Below are 22,835 nucleotides of genomic sequence, written 5' to 3' on the forward strand. Positions count from 1 at the left end.
CCTTCCCCTGGCCGGCGAGAGGGTCTCTGGGTTCACACCCCCGCCCCCCTCCCGGGCCCCGGCCGCCGAACCCCGCCACAGAGGAAAATAAAATGAGGAAAACTTTGACACGTCAGACTTCAGATTTCTGTATTAATACAAAAAGGTCGCATTACACACAAGTCAAAGACACCAAAATAGCCCGCGGGCTCCAAGGCCCCCCGCCGCTCCGTGTGGGCGGCGAGAGGCCTCCTTCCTCGGGGTGCTCTCCGCAGGGCCGAGGGCTGAAGCGCCGATAGAGAATACCTGAGGTACGGTCAGTGACGGCAGAGTAAGGCCCGCACCACCGCTCGCAGGGAAGCGCAGCTGCACGGACGGGCATTGCTTGATAATGGACGAGAGCAATGGAGGATCAGCTGAGGCAGTGAGGGAACACCACATCCAGGCTTCCCCTGCTGAGAGGGCATTCAGACTACTCGAGTTCAGGTGAGGCTGGGCAGGGGCAACGATCAACAGAACTCATCGCCGTTGTTCATCAAACTATGCATCACATTCATAACCTGCAATCCTTATCAGACTGAAATATTGCGAAGTCAGATGTTCTTCCCAGGGAAACAGTTTCCCCAGTCTTAACATGAAACAGCAGTAACGTGGGAGAGTGCAGGGGGGGAGGAAACAGGATTTGTACATTAACCTCTACTTTTTCTGCTTAGAGGATGGCTAAAGAAATAAACATGTCACCCTCTGCCATCCATATTTGGTACTTGGAGAAGCACTTATCACCAGGATGCTTTTAAATTATCCTTCCTGAAATTAACATCCCATGCCGGTGTTCACACAGCTTTCCATAGAAACAATGAAAGCTACAGTTTTCTGATGTATTAAGAACACAAGGGAAACCAGTTCCTCACAAGTTATTTTAATTCTGAAAGACTATCAGTAATCAGTATTTAAAAAAAAATTAAAATCTCATTTTGGTCATACAGAAGAAAACTGTCTAGCCATCAAACAGCATCAACTCCAGAGCAGAGAGGCTCAGGGAGTATGAAAGTCATCAGGCATATTATTATACTTAGTCTTAACTACAGGGCAAAGCTACAGACCTTCAAAAGGTGTAAACCATTACCAAAGAACAACCTCTCCAATCCCTGAAGTGGATTCCCCTAGGAAAAAGTAACTTCACAGGCTACATGCATCCCTCTCTAGCTGCAGGTACAAACAGTGCACCAACTGCAACAAAATATCACCAATACAGTGGTACTGGACAGACACTAGCTCTAAAAAAGAAGAGTCTAAAAAAAAATCTAAAGTGCTTAAGGCAATTCTTCATATCCCCATTTACTAAAAACAACTGGACTAGCTGTTAGCAGCAAAAATTTGACATCTGTGCAAACTATTATATACCAAATTCATCCTTTAAGGGTAAAAAGTCACATGTTAAGTTCATCTAGGACATCAGTTAAACTAAAACTTGCAAATCACAAGTCACAGTATGAAATACTTCAAGCTTTCTTCTAACTAAGTGTTAAACAAAAATTACATTTTTACATTGTGCATATCAAATTTACCCTTGCAGGCTGCACTACATCTTGCTAAAAAAACCCTTCATAATTTAAATGCTTTTATGTAGAGTTGGAGATTATTCATGGTTCTTTCTCACTACACATTACTGTAAACATTCCTTTTCTTTCCAAAAAGGGAAATTTAAATAGGAACTGTAGCTGAAAACCCAAGATCAAGCTGATGACTGGGCAGCATGAACAGGTACAGCCTATTTCAATATCTGTTTACCACAGTCATTCAATAGAACAAGTCTCAAAACAGAACCATCAGTCTTAACCCTCGTCTCTCTAAACACTGCCAGGGCCCACACATGCAAGTCTCACTCCCTCACATACCACTGAATTCACAGCAGCTGAGCCGCTCAAGCTCGCAGTCAGGTGTTCATTGCAGTAAAATGGAAATAAATTAGGAAGAAATATTTAAGATTACTACACAGACTATCTGCATAACATCTGTAGGTAATGTGTGACACAGATTCAGACACTGCTCATTTAAGAACCACGTCACCTTCCAGCATCTCTGTTTGAAGACCCAAAATATTAAGCTGGCAGAAGAAGGTACAGTTAAACTGGGAATTGTTTTGCAATTTCCTCTGCAGGAGAGATTACAGCTAACTTTGTTCACAATGCAAATATTTGGAGATGCTCAAGTTTCAGATATGAAATGAACATTAAGGGCTCAACTGTCCTGTCAACTTCATGATTTCTCAAGAGAAACAAAACTTTCTAGACCAGGTATTAAAATTAAAGAACAAATTTAAATTTTCCACTGAACATCATAACCAGTTTATTTTAAGCTGTTTTGAGGAATTTCTCCTCCTCTTGAGAAATCTTGATATAAAGATTGATACTAACATGATTTAACATGATTAGATGATCATGTTTTTACGGACTCTAAGATACATAGAAGAAAACGTACTTTGGCCACATAGGAAAGGAGGCAATACATTATGGGCCCTGTCAACATGAATTTGAAACAGTTTTCAGGTGATATTAGGAAAAAATCTTCAGTTAGGAAACAGTTGATTCAAGTGTGTATCTGAAAATTATTTCTAGGCTCCTGGACTTGATTAGAGGGAAGAAAGCAGATTTAAACAGTTTATAATACACAAGTAATTCTCACTGAAAAATTGAGATTTTCCACGAAGAATATAACGTTTTTTTCAGCTCTGCCACTGTTACAAATCATTTGACTATACTTACTAAGCTTCCGACTAGGAGTTGAGATGATGGAACACTCAGGCTGAACATTTCACTTGATTTGTGAACGAAAATGTGTAACTGCAGATCCAGAAGTTGATTCTATGTTAGCTGGCAAAGCATTTGCTCACTTTCCACTTTTTCCTTGCCCTTAAAAAAGGGGAGGTGTTAAGTTGGAGGCTATAGAGAGATACTTTAGAATATGATCCTCTGAAAGCCAGTCTCATAGCCATATATACATGGCATATGGTACAAGCTAGCAAGTTAAGAGTGGGATGATATATATATAAAAGCTTATAAGCTACATTTCTGCTGGATGAAGAAATCATGCAATTTTGAGGTTTCTCTGGTTGTCCAGAAAGTTCTAGGAATCCTGACCAGGCTAGTCAAAAGAGCAAAAATGTGTGCCTGGGCTCAGAGTACTGCCCTATCACCAGGAATTTAGTGCTGCTTTTGTCAAAAGCCAGCTTTGATATTGAGACATCTGTTTGAAGCTTGAGAAGCTTCAAACTTGAAGCTGGCTTGAGAAAAAGCTGGAAGACATTTTAGCAATAGCCCTCCCCCCCACACCTTCTCCGGGAGATGCATTTAAACTGAAGCTGTCACCCCCACGTTCCCAGCCTCAGCTGCACTGCAGCTTTGCTATCAGCAAAGATTCAATTTGTCATTCACATCTGATGAACAGTGTGAATCACTGATTATCAGAATCCAATTAGAGTAATGCCACAAAACTGAAAAGCCAAGAGATGACCCAATTAAGAGCTTCTGAGAGAGCAGTACCATGCTGTAGTTCTTAAAAAGCTGTTGATTTTTGGTTCTGAAGCTCTTACCTGAAATACTTCCTAGCTCATTGGCTGGCTATCATAATGCATTTTCACTGAGGACATGTTTTTAAATACCTTTAAACTTTTAAATTTTCTGTAATTTGTGATAAATGGGAGCCGAACTCTAAATATATGACATTTAAATGAGTTATGCCTGGGAAACAGGAGGATTTTGGTTCAGAAAAAAAAATTTAAAAATCACATAATGCTCTTAGCGTTTCTTCATATCAGGCCTACAACTTCTTACAGTATTCTTTTGAAATCATATTGCTGCAGTATTTTGCCAGACTAGGCTAGCAAATCAATATTCTTTTGAAATGCATGTTTGATATCACAAGTTCAAATGGAAAGCCTAGTAATTATAAGATATATAGTCAAGTAATTCATGTTAGGAGAGCTAAGAAAATGATATTTGTCATATTCTTCATGGAAAAATAATATTCATAAAATTAACATCCAAGTCCATAAGAAAATGCTTAAATGTAGTATTAGAAAAGTACATAGTTACAGCTCGATTTCTCCACTTATTTTTTCAATTAGACAACAGTTCATTTTTCTCTCTGACTCTTCTTTCTGGATTCACAGTAGGTTCCTAACAGTTTAGCACCAAACCTTTGCACTATCAGTATCCAGGCCTTAAACAGCAGTAGGTAGCAAACCCAATTTAATCCAATGCTCACAAGCTTCTGTGAGCAGCAGCTACGCAGAAAAAAACCAACAAAACCCAAACATTCAGCAACAGAAGTGTTTAACAGACATTACTGGGCAATATTGTTTAGGCTGCTTGTTGAACCACTCAATCCATTTTCACTTTTCTGGAGCGTTTTCACAGCACTTGGCACCTGCAATCCAGTACTCACTGTAAGCCCACCACACCAGATCTAAGGGAGAAAAAAATAAAAAGAAAATCAACATTCTGAATATTATGGAGCATCTACATCTCTCTCCTCCCATTCCATAATGGGACTAACACAAAACTTATTCTGCAGCTGCATTTATCTTCTCTCTTGCTCCCTAGTCACATCACTGAGTAAAGCATTCTAATCACACAGAAGCTAATTATTAAGACCATGAAGTCTAAGATGCTTCACATACTATGCTTTATAATTCTACGTTTATAACCAGGTCTAAGATCTAATACTAAAAGACTTGCTTCTACTAGGGAGACTTCTTGGAAGACTGATGTGCTAGCAGCAAGTACTTAGGATGACAGTGAAAAGCAATACTCTCGCTATGCTCCAGTGTACGAAAGCAGTGCTTAGTTTCTAGTATGATGTGGCAGAAGTATGTCAATGTAAACACAGTATAAAAAAATTAAGTTTTGAGACGCTTCAGGGCACAGGTGTCAGTGACCTCTATTCTACAATTGAGTTGCACAAAAGAACTTATCTCCCTGTTTAGGAATAAATTTGAGAGCTGTAATTAAGTAACTTCTTGTTTTTATTTTAAGTGTTCAGGCTAACCCAGTGTCTGTAAGACTGCTATCTTTAAGTACTGCGGGCTGTATGGGATGCAGCCTAACAGGCTCAAGTGTGGTAAGCGAATGTCTCCTTGGATGCCTTAGACACTGACTTAGAGAGTCAGCCTTAGCAATACTAGAGGGAAGACTAACACACATATCCGAACAGTTCTGAAGCTATTGTGTTCCCTGTATGTTGAAAAGGGTCAGTAAGGCAACTTGCTTAGTCAGCTCCAAATAAATAGCTATTAAAAATCTAGACTCCTATTGTCAGTACATCTAGCCAACAGTAGAAATTGTGAAAGTAATTGTCTGATACAAGTGAAAAAAACCCAGGTGTTCTGAAATACTAGATGCAAGACTGCCTGGGCAAGTTACTATTTTTCCATTCCTCCTCCATGCCCAAAAGAAGAATAACTTTATTAATTGGCCTAATAACACTTTAAAATTACCATGCTGTGTTTTCTATGGGCTGAATTACAAGAGGCACCTAAGTGCCTAGGCACCTGAGTTGTTAGTATGAACTAGCAAGCTAGCCTCCTCCAGATTCCTAAATTTTCCCAGACCTATACCCTGCTCCCAAAGTATGATGCACTTGATGTTACCTTAGAACACAGCTGAGGCCTCCAAATTTAATTACTTGAACAAATTACTTAAATCATTAAAGAAAAAACAATACACAGTAACTAATCCTTTTTCCTGTGCATTTTCTGCAAGGTTTGAGTCTTTATAGAGATGCAGCAAGTTTTCACTGATTAGCTTTGAGCCACAAAAAAAAGTTATGTACACCAGTGAAATGATTGGCAAGAAAATCCCACTGAGCTTTTAAAGATTTGAAAGCTAGTCTCTTGTATCTCAGAGGGAAGCATCTAGTGTTGTTCTGTCTCATGACACCTGCTCTTGACAACTCGCAGAATCTTGGGCTCCTGTCTGCATTGGTTCAGGTCAATTATTGTAGCAGGCTCATCAGCTAACACAATGTGCTATTAAAAGTCATTTAATACCCTAAATTTTAGTAGGGTAAATTTACATAGCTGAGACATCTAGATGCAGAGTTCTCCTATTGGAGTGCTATTATAAGCACCATATGAAGTCAAAAAGAGAACAGTTAAACATTTTTTAAAAATTATTAGCCAGCCAAAACCAGTGCTCCCAGTTTCCTCCTTTAAAAAACAATTAAGTCTTCAGTAAACTGAATTCAGTGCTAGAAACTGAACAAAATTTTATAGATACTGACCATAAAGCCTGGTAATAATGGTTGGGTAAACTTTGTTCTGAAGGTGTGTAAGAGCTCCTTTGAGTTTGCATTATAAAATGCAAGCTGACCTAAAAGAGGCAGAAAACAAGTTGAAATACATGTTTAAATGCTACTGCTGTGTAACTTTTTATAAAAATTGATTCTTTGCCAGGGAAAGGTTTCCCGAACACACTAAATACAGTCCACATGACTGAAAAATTCTCAATTAGTAGCTCTGTCACATAGATGAACCCAGGTCATTTGACATTAGAAGCACTATTACACAAACAGCTCTGGGCCTTATTTTCATAAGAGATTATATCGATCTGGAAGTAATGTCCTACTTTAGCCTTGTATGGCTTCAACTTGATATGGATAGCTAAATTTCATAAGATTGTAATTTACCTCCATCAAAGTCGCAGTATACTCCTATTCTGTCTGGGACAGGTATATCTAGAGTCTTGGTTTTATTATTATGTTTTGCTGAAAATGTGGTTTGCAGCCAGTTGTTGATATGGATGCACCAGCTTGAATTAGTCTTTCCCAGTTGGTCAAATTTCCCCAGGGTTCTATATGTTACACCCACGCTGTAGGATTTGCAGTCCTTCTGGGCTCTCACCTCCCAGTAATGCTGTCCACTTTCAACAGCAGTGTCTCCTAAAAAACAAAAAACCAAACCACATTTAGTTGCTATAATAGTACCTTAGAATGCTTGCTTCCTTATAGGTACCAGTGATGTCTTCTGTTTTATTTTACGGTCAAGGCTTAGAAATACAAAAATCTGAACTACAAGGAACAAAAAAATTAGATAATATTATTAGATAATTAGATAATTTAATACAAAAATCTGAACTACAAGGAACAAAAAAAATAAAATAGAATGAGGAAGTTTTTACTTACACTCATTGAGACAAGATACATTTAACATTAATTAACATTTAATAGGAGTGAATGTCAGTCACTAAGAGCTTTGTAATAAAGAGCTTCAACAGACTTGAAGACACTTGCTGTAGCAAGAAATTCTAGTGTTATACAGGTAACACTGCCTCTGTGCAGGACAGCATCAAGTACACAGCCCTGAACAATCACAAGTTTTCCCTCAAATTCTTACCTAATCCGCCCTTCCACAGCATTACACGTCTAACAAAAGTAAAAAGTTCACCTTACCCAACACTGTGTATGATTCACCAGTAAAATGATCTCTGCTGCCCCTCGCTGAGGATCTTGTGCTAACAGATGTCCTCTTTGGAGATGGTGCACCACTTCTAAGAAGAAATTACCCATTCAAGATTTGGACACCACTATAGAAATGCACACTCAAACAAGTTTTCCCTGAGTCAATTAGGGTGCAGTAAACATACATAAGCTATTGGAGTGACACATTAGTTCAGCCACTTAATACCTCTAACAGCATGCATGCACAAGAACTGAGAAAGACCACAGGATAGACAGATACAAGACATTGTTACAAAGAAGTTCAGAGGCAGGTGAGAAAGGAAACAGGAGTGGAAAAAAAGCAGATGTGTGGCACATGGTTTGAATGAATGCCTGTGTAAAACAGTGTTTAGCCTATACTACACAGAACCTTAGAGAATTCATGTTTCTGGTTTTCTGCATAAGATTTCTAGTAAGTCTTTTAGATCAGCTACAGCAATCAGGTAAGTATGAATACACTGCTGATATTCAATGTCAAATGCCTAATTTTCACTGGAATTTAAATATCAGTGAATGAGAAAATAACGTCATTTGTGCTAAAGGTAGGTTTTTCAGCACATGTATTGCTTGTAAAAGCAATGACTGAAATCCTAGGAAAAAGTGTAACTCAATGAAGAATGAAAGGAATAAAAATTGTGATAAAATTATTTCAAAATGCATACACCGAAGATACATACATACAAAACCCAAAGGTGTCAAATCTAAACACAATTTATATTAAAAAAGATGAAGTGAGACTTCCAGAGTTTAATGCATCACAACTCTCCTCAAAAAAAAAAATCAAACACCAAAAGTGTATTGAAGGTTGGGGATTTTATTTGAGTATATTAACTGTATCAAAGACTACAGTAAAAAAAATTGTGTCACAACACATGGTGCTAAGCAGCACACAGCAAATCCTCAAGTCATTATAAAATTTAAGAGTCTAGTCCCAATCAAGAACGGGTTAGATTTTCTAATCATACTTTTCAAAAGCATTTTCAGGAAGCAATAGCAAAATAAATGAAGACACACTTTGCTCTGGTGAATATTCTAACAAGCAATCAGTTGCATAAAAGAATAATTTAACCCTAATGAGGTTTTCAAACATTTTATTTTACCTCTGTTATGCCCTCAAAAATAATACCTAGCAATTTAACCATTACACAAAATGAAAGCTATTTGCAAATTACAGTGAATATTAACCCTCAGTAGCTAGGGAATCACATCTGGTTATTATTTTAAAGGCAATCAGTAGAAAAGAATTTTAACCTCTGAGAAATAGCTATGCAGTTTACAGTTTAATTTCCTTGACAAAAAATTTTAAAAGTACAAAATAAGTCTCTGAAATACACATGTGAAGTCATGTTCAAATCTTCATCCTCTCTAGTCTGTCATACATGAGCTTTAGAAAAGTTACCACACAAAAAGTTCTCCAGCTTTTCTGTCAGCTACAATTTGGTAAAACCAATTGCTACTTAAATGTCCACTAATACAGTGAAGTTTAGCTTGTTTCCTTTCTGATTCATTCAACACTGATTTCCAGTTTTCTGGAATTGTTCTCAAATACCATTTCATAAAGGGTTAGAAAATGTCCCTTTTGCCTAATACCTTCATTAAAATAAAGTCATATGGGAATCAAAAGCTGAGTGGTATTAAGCTGTCATAAGTAAGCATGCTAGAATCACTTCATGATTAAGTTCCTTTTATTCCAGTACAGAAGCCTACAAGAAATCACTGATGAAAAGGTGGTCTAGTTTAGCATGTAGCATATAAATTTGCCAGTACTGATCAGAAGACAACTAAGCTTCTAAATTGCTTGCAAGAGTTATATGAAGGGGGTAAGTGTATATTGTGCAGGTGCACCACATCAAATGCTTTTGCATTTTGTTAACGTGGAGGAAGCTGTAGTTACTTACCAAAGAAAAAGGTAACAAGTGATAGCATGAAAAAAAAAGAAAAAGCAAAGCCAAGAATTAAAGCATAATTTCAGCAGGAACTATCACTCTCTGCAGATTCCTTCTTGCTTCAAGTGCATCAGAGATCATTCAATCACACTTCCGACAAAAGCTGCTGAAATTTTTCTATTAGATTCAGTACGAGTTATGCAGAAAGCAATGTGGCCATTTAGGGAATCACCATAAAAAATGCAGGTGCTTTGCTAGTATTTTCTCAAAGTTAGGAAGACATTAAAAGGTCCTCAATATCATTTGTTTTGTTCCAAGTCTTCTGTAAATGACCACTGCATGTGCTTTGTCCACTCAAAAATCTAACAGCCTTTAACAGTTCAGACAATGACATTAAATATTTGGGATAAAAGTTGGGTTCCACCCCTACCATGTCCCCCATGTTTAAGTTTCCCTTCCAATAGGGAAGTGCAGGAAATTTTGTAGTAGAAAGTCAGTTTGGTGCCCATTTTCCAATACAGCACAGTCTTCATTAGCTAGTATAGTAACTGATTAATTTCTTCCACTATGCACTGACCAGATATTCTCATCTTATGGTTTGGATTGTTGCCTACAGCACTGCAGTTAGTCTCAGTTTTCTTATCCATTTCAGCAAACAAAACATATTCCAAGCAATATATATACTCTTTTGGAGAAGAAAGGTCAAGGAGGGATACCAGACATTATCCATGGAGAGATACCAGAAGTTATCCAGAGGCTTTTTTCTAGACTAATAAATGTTACAAATCATTAAGCATTTTATAGCCATCATATCTTTCCAACACTTGAAAGCTGCACATTTGATGTTTAAAACAATTACACTGCAACTTTTTCCACCAACTATGGATTTAGCTTCAAATTTCCCCTCTAATGCAGAGAATATCGCACAGATAACTGTAATAGGGAACAAAAGCCTCCTGCAAGAATCAAAGCTCAATCTAAATCTCCTGCTAGAAAAGGTCAGCCCGAGATGCAAAATTGAACATATGACCATGTCTTTCTACCAAAGCAAAGGTCAGAACTAGGGAAGTTCTTTACCAACAACTACAAAGAAAGACCAAGGTGTAAGACTCCCAGAGTTTGTTGAGCAAGTTGCAGTATCAGCAAGACAGTTTTAAAACTTAGTTTAGCGGAAATTGATACACTTTGTGTAGCAGAATTAGCAACACTGCACAGCTTCAAGAGCTTGTTTTGCCTACAGAAACTTTTGTTTACTGCTGATCTCAAGCCAAAGATATATCCAGCTGATACATGAATACGGAGGAGTAAAACCTACAAGAAGTCAGGAACCTGGACATTTCTTTTGGTCCTACAACTTCTAAACCAGTGAAAAAGAGCAAAGAGAGCAAAAACGGGAAAAGTAATTTCTCAAATGGGAGTTTTATTAGAAAAATCATAGAAAAAGATTTACACTAAAAAACACAATTGCACAAGAAATAGGAGAGTATTTTAGCTGCCTTTACATATCAAAGAAGAGGATCTTACGGTTCTTCAAGCAGAATTGCCCTGAAGCTTTTTACTCATGCCATCAGGCTAAACTTCTTCTCTGAAAGTGTAAAAACACACTTTTCCTCTGATGTCTAGTAACAGCTATAGCACAAGTTCAGAGGCATAAAAGGTCTTCAGATTCAAAAAACAAGAACTAAAAAATTATTCTAAAGTTCTCAGAAAGGAACTCTACTGCATTTGTAAAGAATTTAGTGTGCCATCATGTGCCAGAAGGTTAAGTTAGCATCAATATATCTGTAAATAACAGGGATCTTCGTATCAACACCAGAATAAATAATGCTCTTCCAACCATTGCAAATCAGTTTTCCCACACACTAGGGCACATCCTTCCAGGAAGGCTGTTTTCCAGTCATTGGAAAGTATATACATAATCTCTATGAATTGAAATTAAACTTCGAAATAATTTTAAAGAGTATGTGTGTACTATTACTGATAAAGGCTATTAGATTTATTTTTCACATAAAGCAAAGGAAAGTAGCACAGACTCCCAACAAAACTAGATGCTAGATCCTAGGAGTAAGAGGTATGTTATCACCTTCTATTGCTCTTCAGCAGAGGATTCTGGCCACTGTCAACAGAAAGAAGTAATCATTAAACAAGTGTTCTTTACTATGTTAAATTATTCCCATGATTAAGATGCCACTAAAAATTATTCTAGCATGCTTCTGGCAATATATGCCTATAGGAAAGGTATTTGTTCATAAATTACCTCTGCAGTGCTCTTTATACTGAAAAGCCCATGTTGAAATTCAATTAATTGTCTTTGAAGAAGAAGTAGCCAGCTCTGTGGACAATGCAAGGTGGCCTGGAATAGAGGCCCAGCAAGTTAACATATTCTTGATCCCTGGATATATTCAAGGCTCAGCCAGAGTGGACCAATATAGTGATGTTCTTCCAACCGTATTTATTCAGTGATCCTGCACAGCACGCATCTAAGTGCCTCAACAACCTACCAAGAATTCTGTTGAAGTTACTTAAGTACTTTTCCTAGATGAAAATAGTTAGTAAATAAGGTTTAGGGCTGCCACTTTTACAAGAGTGATGTTGCATTATCCATTATCTTTTGCTATCTGGTTTGTTTTATTGGTACCTTTACCTCACCAATGAGGGTTATGAGATAACAAATTCAAATGCCACCCATAGCACTAATTTTACATAACCTTAGCTTTTACAGGACAAAGCAGCCATCTTTCCTTAGTTTTTATAGTAGAAAAGCTGTCTATTCACCTGTACTGACCTGCAAGAATACTAAACATATTTATGTCATATTGCTTGCTGACATTTACCTGGTCTACTATATTGGGTTTACATGGCAAGGTTTTGGTAGCAGGGGCTGCAGAGGTGGTTTCTGTGAGAAGACACCAGAAGCTGCCTCCATGTCAGATAGGGCCAATGCCAGCCAGCTCCAAGATGGAATCAGTGCTGGCCAAAGCTGAACTAATCAGTGATGGTGGTAACACCTCTGTGATAATGTATTTAAGAAAGGGTAAAGACTGCTGCGCAAGAGCAACTGGGAGAGAGGAGCAAGAATACAGCCACCCTGCAGCCTGTGGAGGACCTCACACTGGAGCAGGTAGATATGCCCTGAAGAAGGTGCAGCCCATGCAGAGCCCACTCTGAAGCAGGTTTGCTGGCAGGACCTGCGGCCCCGTACAGGACTCACACTGGAGCAGTCTGTTCCTGAAGGACTGCATCCCATGGAAAGGGCCCATGCTGGAGTAGTTTGTGAAGCACTGCAGCCCATTGGAAAGGCCTATGTTGGAACAGTTCATGAAGGATTGTCTTCCCTGGGTGGGACCCCACGCTGGAGCAGGGGAAGAAAGTGAGGAGGAAGGAGCAGCAGATGCAATGCATGATGAACTCACCACAACCCCCATTCCCCATCCTCCTGTGCTGCTTGGAGGGAGGAGGTGGGGAAGTCAGGAGTGAAGTGGAGCCTTGGAAGAAGGGAGAGGTGGGTGGAAGGTATTTTAAGATTTGTTCTTATTTCTCATTATCCTACTCTGACTTTTGATTGGCAATAAATTTATTTAAATTCCCCCAACTGAAGTCCGTTTTGCCTGTGACAGTCATTGAGAAGTGATCTCCCTGTCCTTATCTCAACCCACAAACCTTTCGTCACATTTTCTCTCCCACTGCCCAGTTGAGGAGGGGAAGCGATAGAGCAGCTCGGTGGGCACGTGGTGGCTAGCCAAGGTCAACCCACCACATCTGCAAGTTAACTTAGTACCTTGAATGATATCCTAAGAAATGTATTTTAAAAATAAATAAATCCTATTTAATGATTAAGACACAATTCTAATAGCTTCCAAAAATAGCTTCCACATCTGTGTGACAGAGGAAGGGAAACAAAAAATTAATATTTCTTCCTGAGAAGTATATCTGAATGAAAATTCCTTTGGTGTCCCACTGTCCTCTTCCCTTAATTGCCAGATGAGACATCCCAGACAACATATACAAAACCAAGTTCTTACCTGCTTTTATTTTCCTTCCCTTTTATTTTTTCTTGGCCTTTGCCTCCAGTAGGATCCCATTCAACATAGGTATCTTCAACTTTCAAGTTCAGATGAGATGAAGTACTGTCCAAACTGAACACAAATGCTGGTCAAGACAAAATGCAAAACAGTGAAATGGTATAATGCTCTCTCCCAACAGTGGCTATTCATAGAAAATGATAGAAGCAGTAGTAAAATTGTAGCAGAGCAGTATTCGACTTAACAACAACATCAGCTTTTTAGTCTGATGCTTGTTATCAAGGTTAGGAGCCCTTTAAATAAAGCCTAACTATCTACCTTCAGTGCATAGATTACATCAAAGTAAGCTTTTCATCTTTGTAATGCTGTAGTATCAGCAATTAAATTCAGCTAGTGCTTTCTGCTAGTTCCAGCCTACTCCCTAGATTCTTACAATCATGAATGATTTTAAAAGGTATGCATATTTTCCATGCTCTGCAGCACTGATTCTCCAACAAAGTGTTTATGATTAATAAGGACTGCAAACTTGGAGAATACTAAATTGACAGGGTAGCACACACAGGCAGAGTTGAACTGTGAAGTGAACTGCAGCCACAAGAACAGTAGAGGATACATGCAGCTAGAAGAGACTTGGTATATTTGTTGCAGCCAAGTCCTTCATCCAAGAAAACAAAATTAATACAACATGGCAGGTTCCCTAAAGAGGTTTATTTACAGACTATTCTGTAAGTGTCCTAATACCATCAGATATTATAGTCTGATTCTGAAAGAAAGCATCCTTGAGATTTTAAGAGTTTAGAGCTCAACAGTACACAAGTCTAAAAAACAGTAAGGTAAACACATGGACAAGGATACTGAGTTTCTGTGGGCTGATTATTAAAGAAAGTGAACTAAGTGTTTACACAGAAATAACAAAAATAATATGAGAAGCATGATAACTGCCCCAAATTTTCAAAGCCAGAATTATTTTACTGGTACTGGATTAAGGAATGTAAGTGGCTACTAAGTGGATACTATGTTGCTTAAAGTATTAAAACCATTTTAGAAAAGTTATGACAATGCCCATCAGCTTATTCAAATTGCACATGGCTTCATTTTTGAGGTAATATTCACAAGTAACAGAATATATATTTTAATTATGAAGTTATATCAGTCATTTTGCCCTTTACAATATAGACTTGGCTATAATTAAAGCCCTGGGATCATTATCTCTACCATAATAGTTAAGACTTGTGTTCTGTCACGAAACATCACTTCCAAGAAATTTTTATTCTAGTTTATTTACAAAATGTTAGGAAGCCATCATCCTCAGACCAACTGACTTCTAACACAATGACTTAGTAACTACAGCAATTTGGAGCTGCCTATTTTTTTTAATATTGTAAGATTTTAATCACTCAAAGTCAAAAAAATCCTTTTCAGCACTTTCTATTTACAGAAAGCTATTACCTGTCACATGCTAAGTACCAATAACCAGCCAACTACACCAACTGTTTAGATGCTCTAAGAGTCCTACCAATGCTCAGCCACAACATTAATCTTCTCTTGCTCTATGTGGCATGATGTGGTGGCACATAATACCATCAATCCACAGTTCAAAACAACCAATGTTGAGCTCTGTTGGGGAAAGTTACATCACTACCTCATTTTTAGTGTCTGTATGCTACAAGGCCAGCTTTGTGGCAATAAGCTTCTTAATCCTTTACAGAAATGGTTGTTTTCCTTTTCACTTCAGGCACGTTTCAGCAGTGTTCATGCAGAAACAGATCTAACATATATATACATATACGAAGGCAGAACAGTAAGTGCAGGGTTTTCACTACATCTAAGGTTTGAGTCTTTCAAATTTTACCTTTGGTTTCCAGAGTCACAGGATCAGAGTATTCCCCCGCCACAGCTTTGTTGCAAGCTTGTACTCTAAAGTTCATGTATTTTGTATCAAACTTCAGACCTAAAAAAGTGAATGTTTAGAAACTTGAATTGATATTACCGACATTTTTTATGAGACTAAGATCTATTCCATGTAGCTGTCTTCCATTTATCTCAATCTGCAAAAAACAAGCTTAAATATCAGTGTGAATTTCATTTAACACATGATTTTTTTACAAAACCTCGAAGTCAAAATAAAAGGCAGAACCATTATTGTACAAAGCATGCAAGACTAATGTGAAACAATAGAAGCTTCATTACATACAGGAAAATTGGTATTTTGCAAAACTTCCAAGCATGAAGAGTTATATCAATATTCTTGGCTTTGAAGTACAAAGGCATTCACCTGATAATGTATATTCAGTAGCTTTAATATAGTCTATCAGTTCCCAACGCTGTTCATCTTTTACTCGAGGAAGCCCATCAAAGTTGGTTTTCCTATACTCCAGTACAAAATGATCAATTCTGCTGTCTTCTTCAGGCATTCTCCATGACACTGTTATGCAGTTATCAGCAACGAGACATGCCGCTAGATCTATCTCTGGAGCTTTAGGGACTGCAGAAAGACAAATATACAGATCAGTTTAAATAAGAGAATGGACTGAATACTAATTTGTTCTTCTTGGATTTATAGAGTTCAGAAGTTGCCATTGGCCCAGTAACACTAATTCCTTTCAGAGGATCTGTTCCATTAGGAAAGCACAACAGAACACTAGGCATATCACTTTTGCTTAACATGCATTTTACAAAATGAGAAATACACATTAGCTCTAGAGTGAGCATTTGCATCACATTTTCCAGATATTTGTTTTGCCAGTAAGTTGGGCTGATCCCCTTCTGGAAGCAGTAAGGACATGCTAGAGTAGAACGGACTTACAATTATGAACTTACATTTAGAACAACACTACACAGGAAGAACATAATAAAGCAGACTTATTTCTGAGTCTCTAGAAGGCAAGTACAGCTGCAACCCTGAAACAATATCACTTAAGTTTACTTCCACCACTTCAGACAACTAACAGTGTAATAGTTTCCACTAGACAGTCAGCAGTTACCTAGTCTTCTTTCCTTTTTTGGCTTGACAGAAGGGGAAAGAGTTCCTAAGATTCACCAAAGACTGAAGTTTTATTTATAGACAAATCAAAAGCCCAAACAATTTAAATTCTTACATATTTGATAATGAAAATGCATGTATAAGAAGGGTGATACTAAATACTATCTTCATCTAGATACATGACTTTGTTCATGCTTGCTGGTAGATCTTTACACTCCCATTCCTGTTAAACAGGTGCACTGTGATCAGCCTACCTATCTTGCTCACTTATCTATGAAATACAGAGCAATGATTGCCACCCAGAGTCTAAGACTAAAACATGAATTTCTGCCAAGACACTGCTAGCTGACCACTAGGAATAATGTTGGTAATTTACTAGACCTGCTAGTACATACCGCATCTGCAGCATACAAGGCAGAAACGTAAACTGATGCTGCCAAATCCTTAACAGATTTGGACTAGTGACCTAGAGATAAAACAATTTACATCCCTGCCAGCAGTATTCTTGTCAATATATTCTTGGTATCAGTCAAGGGCAAAGTGGTTTAAATAGGAAAGCAATATGAATAGAGAGACACGAAAGATATATACTGGAATACTGCAACTAATTTTACTTTCAAACAAATAGATGCATCAATACACATTTTGTATTATGGTAATATCACTGCCCTAGGAGATTATCCCTATCTTGCATTTCAGACCGTATCACCACTCCTGTAAGCAACATATTAGCTTACTGTTCCATGCATAACACTACTGCAGATGACTAGGACCTCAGAGTGTCACTAATCATCAAGCTAGCAGGTACAGCCTTGAGAAACTTGAGAAAACTTCAGGAAGTACAGAGGAACTGGCAACTCAAAAAAAACCCCACAGTCTGGAAGACTCATTCTCACTTTTAAGATCAATGTTATTTTCTGAAATGCTTATTATGTAGAAGTTAGCACAAAACTAGAGAAGTCTTTTACCATCAAGGTATTCAGCTTAACATCTAATGAATGAGTTTAGGTACTCTGAAGAATGTACTCAGGGTGCAAGAGGTATGATTTTGTTTATCTTAAATATAGTAAGTTATTCATGTAGTAACAAATTAAACTCACTGCATACAGTTTTTACCTGGCAAAAACTTTACAGCCTGGAGCATGCGCCTTTCCAAAGCGAAGTCCACCATCAAGTGAGTCATACTATCACTGACCTTTGGTTTCAGAGAGATGCGAAATGCTGAAGCCATTGTGACTCTAAAGTCAAGAAAGCAGCATTAGCAAAATATATTTTGCATTGTTTAAGTCCTATAGCCATTTTTAAAACAGCAATCAGATAATCTTTATCATTAATGTCAGACTGTTAGCCAAAATACTCAAAGCCCTGAACATTTTTCTAATAGCAGAGACTCCAAAATAGAAAGTTTTGCTAATGTGACTGTCTGAAAGACATTATGGTGTGAGCTTCCAGTTGTTCCATATAACTAGGCAAAGAAATACTAGAAGTGACTAGAGAAGAGCTTAAAACTTCTTATACTAGTGAAAAGACATGGATAAAAGACAAAACAAAACTCATGTCACTTTACACAAAGTCAGGAAGCATGAAAAATCTAAAGCACTTGAGAATCAGGATCATGTTTTACATACTTAGAAATTTGTAACTTAAACCTTTAGTTTAAAAATGTCCAAAGACTTTTCTGCTTGACAAGATCTACTCATTACCTCCAAAATGCATTTCCACATGTTAAATATCGGTCAGAAGGCATTTATAAATATCAGTGAACAAGCTGAATATTCTGATTTCATATCTACCTCTGATCTTTTCAGGAGATGAAGAATGTTCAAGTTGCAGACACCATATTGCTTTGGAACATGCAAGTATCAGATCAGTCTTACAAGATACACCAAAGTACAGCTCCCATGTCCATTTCTGAAATCTTAACTCAATCCTTACTATGAATACGCTTAAGATGCTCCTGTACTCCAACTACATCATCAAAAACAAAAGGACAAGTCTCTTGTATAGTTCTGTAACTCTGAAGATATCAGGCCATGAAGCAAAATTTGAATAACATTGATTCAGACAGCACACCAGTCCTAACTTCTGCTTTAAAAAAAAGAGATCCTTAACTAGAAAGTAATGTACAGAGAATCAATTGCAAAGATTTGTATCCAATTTACACCCACCTAATAGCTCACAGGAAGTGATACATACTAGTGAAGTACCTAATGCATAAGACAGATTGTGTGCTAACCACCAGTACATTAAAGAATGGTGAAAACCAAATAAATTCAGGTAGTGAAGAAGGGGGAGGAAATATGAAGTTGAATATTAAAGATATAAGCATGTCAAGAGTGACAAGCATTACAATTTTGGGATACAAGACAATTATGATACTGAACTGAACATCATAAAAGAGACAGGTCAATTGATTTCCCAAGACAGAGTTGACATTCTGAAATTCAGTATGGGCTGCCTAGCAGATTCCACTGCTCAGCCAGATGGGTAGAGTGAGTCTCTGCTTAAGGAAGAATAATCCTCTGATTAGTAGTAAGAGAACACTGAGTAGTCAGCTTCAGACAGCTTTTCAACTTCTATTTAGGCACTGATCTTCGAGCCACAATTGGTTCAAAGGACTAGATCACACAGTATTTCAAGAAACTAGAAGAGTAAGTGGATGCTTATTACAGATAAAAAGCATTAAGATTCCTATCACTACCACTATCCCTCTGATTTGTTAAGGACACCAAATCTTTACCCTTGGAAAAGCAAAGATTAATTTCTCTAGTAATTACTCATTTTACAAGAAACTTAAGAGAATTTAGACAATCACATCCTTCCTTGAAAACCTGTAAAGTCAACCTATTTGGTCCATAAGAGCAACATATGCTGGAAACACTCTGTGAGCTGTCTTTCAAAATACTATGCACATCACAGTAAGTTTTCTGAACCAGAAGGTCAGACTCTCAGAACACAGTAGTTATTCTATCAAGTGAAGAAAAATGGCTTTAGCATTTATTTTGAAACAGTAAAGTTTTGCTTTCTAAGCAATAGTTTGAAGACAGTTCAAAGAAAAGCTACCAGAAATAGCAATTTCACTATTAGTCAGTGATATCACCAGTAGCTACAAGACTTTTTACATTCAAAAGGAAAATTAGCTACCAAAAGTCTGTAAGTACTTAAAAAAAAACCAACAAGATTTTTCTCATAATTTAAAGGGACAGAGTCAGCTTGAAACATTAAATTTCAGTCATCAGGTATTAATAAAAAAGAAGTTTATTATTAATAATGATTAATACTTAAAGAAATAATAAAGAATAATAATAATAGCTGCTGCAGAGCTCTACTTCCCTGCATTAAAAACATATTTCTCTTTATTAAGGTATGAAAGGCCAACAGTCAGCAAGGAAAAACACTACAAGAAGCATCAAAGTTTTTGATTATCTCTCAAAATTTGTGATGTTACAACAAACACTTAGAAAAGAATCAATGAATTTGATTTAAGCTGACTATGACCCTTTCAAAAGAAATCCATTTTCAAGAATAAGATTAATTCAAAGACACAAAAGCGATAGACTTTGTACTGTACCTATCTTTGATCTGTCTGGCAGCCTTGATGCATGTCAGGGAGAAGAGAGAGAAAGTAGTTAGTATTTCCATGCAAGTATCAATGGCAGTAACATGCAAGAAGCCTGAGAACAATCTCAGCTGTATTGCTCAGATTTGAAGATCAAAATGAGTGTAACACTTTCATCAAAATAATTTTTCCCATAAAGCATGTTAACAGTATTGGTTAGAACTGCAACAATGTATGACCTGGGAAAAACCTTATCTCAAGAATGACACCAAACCAATTCCAAATTACTTAACTTCCTGGGTATGACTTTGTCTCTTCAGATTTCTCTTAATCAGTTAAGTTACTCTCCACCACATCTTAAAAGAGCTACACGACCAAGTCAGTAAAATTTAACTACCATGGTATTTTCTGTGAAACTCTAAAGTGCTTATTAGTGGCATGTAACCATACCTGACTTGTTTGGCTATACATCATAGCATGTATACTCTGACGAACAAGAGAAAAATAGGACTTGCTTTAACTTTTCCTCTTAAAGTTATTGTACTGTTCTGACAATACTTTCTAAAAGGCTCTTTCCATATGTCACTATTCAAAACCACAGAACATAGTTTTTCCCAGCATTTGAATGATACCACTGAAGCAGATGCAGAAGTGGTGATGACATATTTCAATGATATGCATTAACTGGCATTTGGAAAGACAAAATCCCTGTCCTTCACCAAAAGGAACTGCAAACCTAAGACAAAATGTTAATGTTGAGGTAGTGATGGCATAGTTAGGTCTGCTGAATCCATGATTGAGTTTACATTGCTACTGGATCTAGTTGACATTCAGCTGAACTACTTTCCAAAGAAGAGATAAGAAACATCAGGTAACTGCCCAGTTTAAAGTCAAACAAAACTGTATTTAATTTTTCATTAAATACAAAGCACACTCAATGAAAAAAAATCACAGTTGTTCCTGCTATAAAACTAATTTTATATTGTCAAAGTGGGAAGCAGAGAAATGCAAGTGTTTAGAAATAATTTAGCTTAAGAATTAGCTTCATTTTACCTCAAACCAAAGTTATTGTAGGAACTAATGACTGATTTCCTACTTGACAGCTGTAGACAAAACAGAGCTATTTAAAAACAAATGCATTCTTCACAACCTCTATGCCTTGTGGAATATGTGGTAGCTAAGACTCAATGAATAGTCTTCTGCAAGACAGTCCAGGCTTAGCTCCTTTAAATTTAGTTTGTTTCCAAGCTACTGACAAAGAAGGGTATCAGCCTATCTCAGATGAGCTGCCCAGCAGAGCTGTATCAGGTCCTATCTAACCACTGAACCCTCCTGTGTGCTGGCATTCATGTTCTTTTGACTTCTAGGTAAGCCAATTCAGCAAATAAAGCCACCAAAAATCTAACATAGAAAAAAAAAATTTTAAAAATAATCTAAGTTTAGTCCTATGCTAGTTTCTCCCGAACCGATTTACTACAGGATCCAAAGAAAATTTGTGTCAATAAGAGAGAGTCAAGGCTGGAGCTGCCTCTTCAGGAACACTTGGCATTCTTATTAGCAGAGCAATAGATTTAGCTAGCTAATAGCCAAGGCAATACTACCTTAAAATGCCATGCTCAAAGATACATTTACAAGTGCAAGCTAGTGTAATGCAAGTTTCAAATCCTAGATTAGAGTTCACTGAATTGGATTTCAGTACCTTAAGCTTCAGACTTCAAATTTAAAAGATTTTTCACCCCCCAGCAAACACTGGAATAACTTTCCTTAGTGTATTTGATTTAAAAAAAAAAAAGAGATATCAAAAAAGAAACAACTTATAATAAATTCAAAGCTACATTCTGCATAGTGCTCAAGAGCTAACTTTTTTTTTTTAAAGCACATCACTATGACAAGACAGGAAGGACAACTCAAACTGACATGCTAAGAAAAATACTCAGTTTAGGAATTGTCACTCTTCAAAGCAAATAAATCAAAGTTGACACTCAGTAAGCAGGACAGCACACAAACGTGTTTCCAAAAGGTATAAATGACACAGGAAGACAGCTTTCCTGCCCACTCTTTTAGAATAATTTGTGTCCTTGTTCCTGTTAAAATGCAGAAAGGCAAGAGTAATTGGTTCTTACATTTGGCATGGATGACCCCACTACTAATGCAAGGATTATTATAGTAAGCTGTACATATCACTGACTCAGTATACTAGGCTGTTTTATTAATTTGCAAGAATATTCTTCCAGTTAGATACACATTGACTTATTTACAAGTCTGCTGTGGTAAAGTACACATTATTTGTATTGGAATTACAATGTGAGACCCAAATCAGGCTCTTGCCTACACAGTATACCAACGCATTAGAAGGTTTTAGGGAATAGAGAAAGAATTGCCCTGAATTCAGTTTCATAAGATCTTTCAGGACAGCTATAGACTTCAGAGTTGTAAATTAAACATCCACAGATTGCAGGAAGTTCTGCAAAACATCTTGTTTCACAGATGGTTGCAGCTGGAACACAGAGAATCTCTGCAAGTGTCATCTAACAGCACTAGGCAACTGACAGGTCACTTGCCACGGTTTTGAATGCTGGTCATCACACATTTTTTAAGTGTGGGTTCAGTTTTATAGAGACTTATTTCACCCTCACTTTCTGTGTTCGCTTACCTAGCATCAGTGCAAGTTTGCTTACCACAGTTGTCCAGAAGGCATTCCTTTCCCTCGCCCCTCACTCTAAATAAGAAAAAAACCAACTTATTTATTAGAGATTGCATAGAAATTAAAGACTATAGTTCTTGACTTGGCATCCTCAACAGAGCATTAACTGGCATATAATTTTTATATGCCTCTCTACCCTTATTCTCAGTATTCCTGGTAAGTTTGCATGGTCCAGTATAGTAATGAAAGGATATTTCAAATTGAG

At 37.3% G+C, this 22,835-nt stretch overlaps 1 protein-coding gene across 8 annotated transcripts in view; it reads right to left on the bottom strand.

Annotated features, from left to right (window-relative positions):
* Positions 1 to 112: 112 nt before the first annotated feature.
* Positions 113 to 22,835, bottom strand: part of FSD1L (fibronectin type III and SPRY domain containing 1 like) — a 31,869-nt gene continuing 9,146 nt past the window's right edge. For 2 of the 8 annotated variants that reach the window (XM_075739662.1, XM_075739660.1), the window contains exons 5-15: positions 19,939 to 19,961; positions 17,484 to 17,605; positions 15,660 to 15,869; positions 15,237 to 15,335; positions 13,385 to 13,511; positions 12,776 to 12,847; positions 11,446 to 11,478; positions 7,429 to 7,526; positions 6,667 to 6,918; positions 6,262 to 6,350; positions 113 to 4,446 (exon numbers count right to left, since the gene is read on the bottom strand). In XM_075739662.1, coding sequence (XP_075595777.1) covers positions 4,324 to 4,446; positions 6,262 to 6,350; positions 6,667 to 6,918; positions 7,429 to 7,526; positions 11,446 to 11,478; positions 12,776 to 12,847; positions 13,385 to 13,511; positions 15,237 to 15,335; positions 15,660 to 15,869; positions 17,484 to 17,605; positions 19,939 to 19,961 — 1,248 coding nt within the window. In that variant the 3' untranslated portion in view covers positions 113 to 4,323. The remainder of the gene's footprint in view (positions 4,447 to 6,261; positions 6,351 to 6,666; positions 6,919 to 7,428; positions 7,527 to 11,445; positions 11,479 to 12,775; positions 12,848 to 13,384; positions 13,512 to 15,236; positions 15,336 to 15,659; positions 15,870 to 17,483; positions 17,606 to 19,938; positions 19,962 to 22,835) is intronic. The other 6 variants (XM_075739665.1, XM_075739663.1, XM_075739661.1 and 3 more) reach the window with 5 other exon arrangements.

Source organism: Balearica regulorum, chromosome Z, assembly GCF_011004875.1.
Source record: "Balearica regulorum gibbericeps isolate bBalReg1 chromosome Z, bBalReg1.pri, whole genome shotgun sequence".
Taxonomy (NCBI): Eukaryota; Metazoa; Chordata; class Aves; order Gruiformes; family Gruidae; genus Balearica; species Balearica regulorum.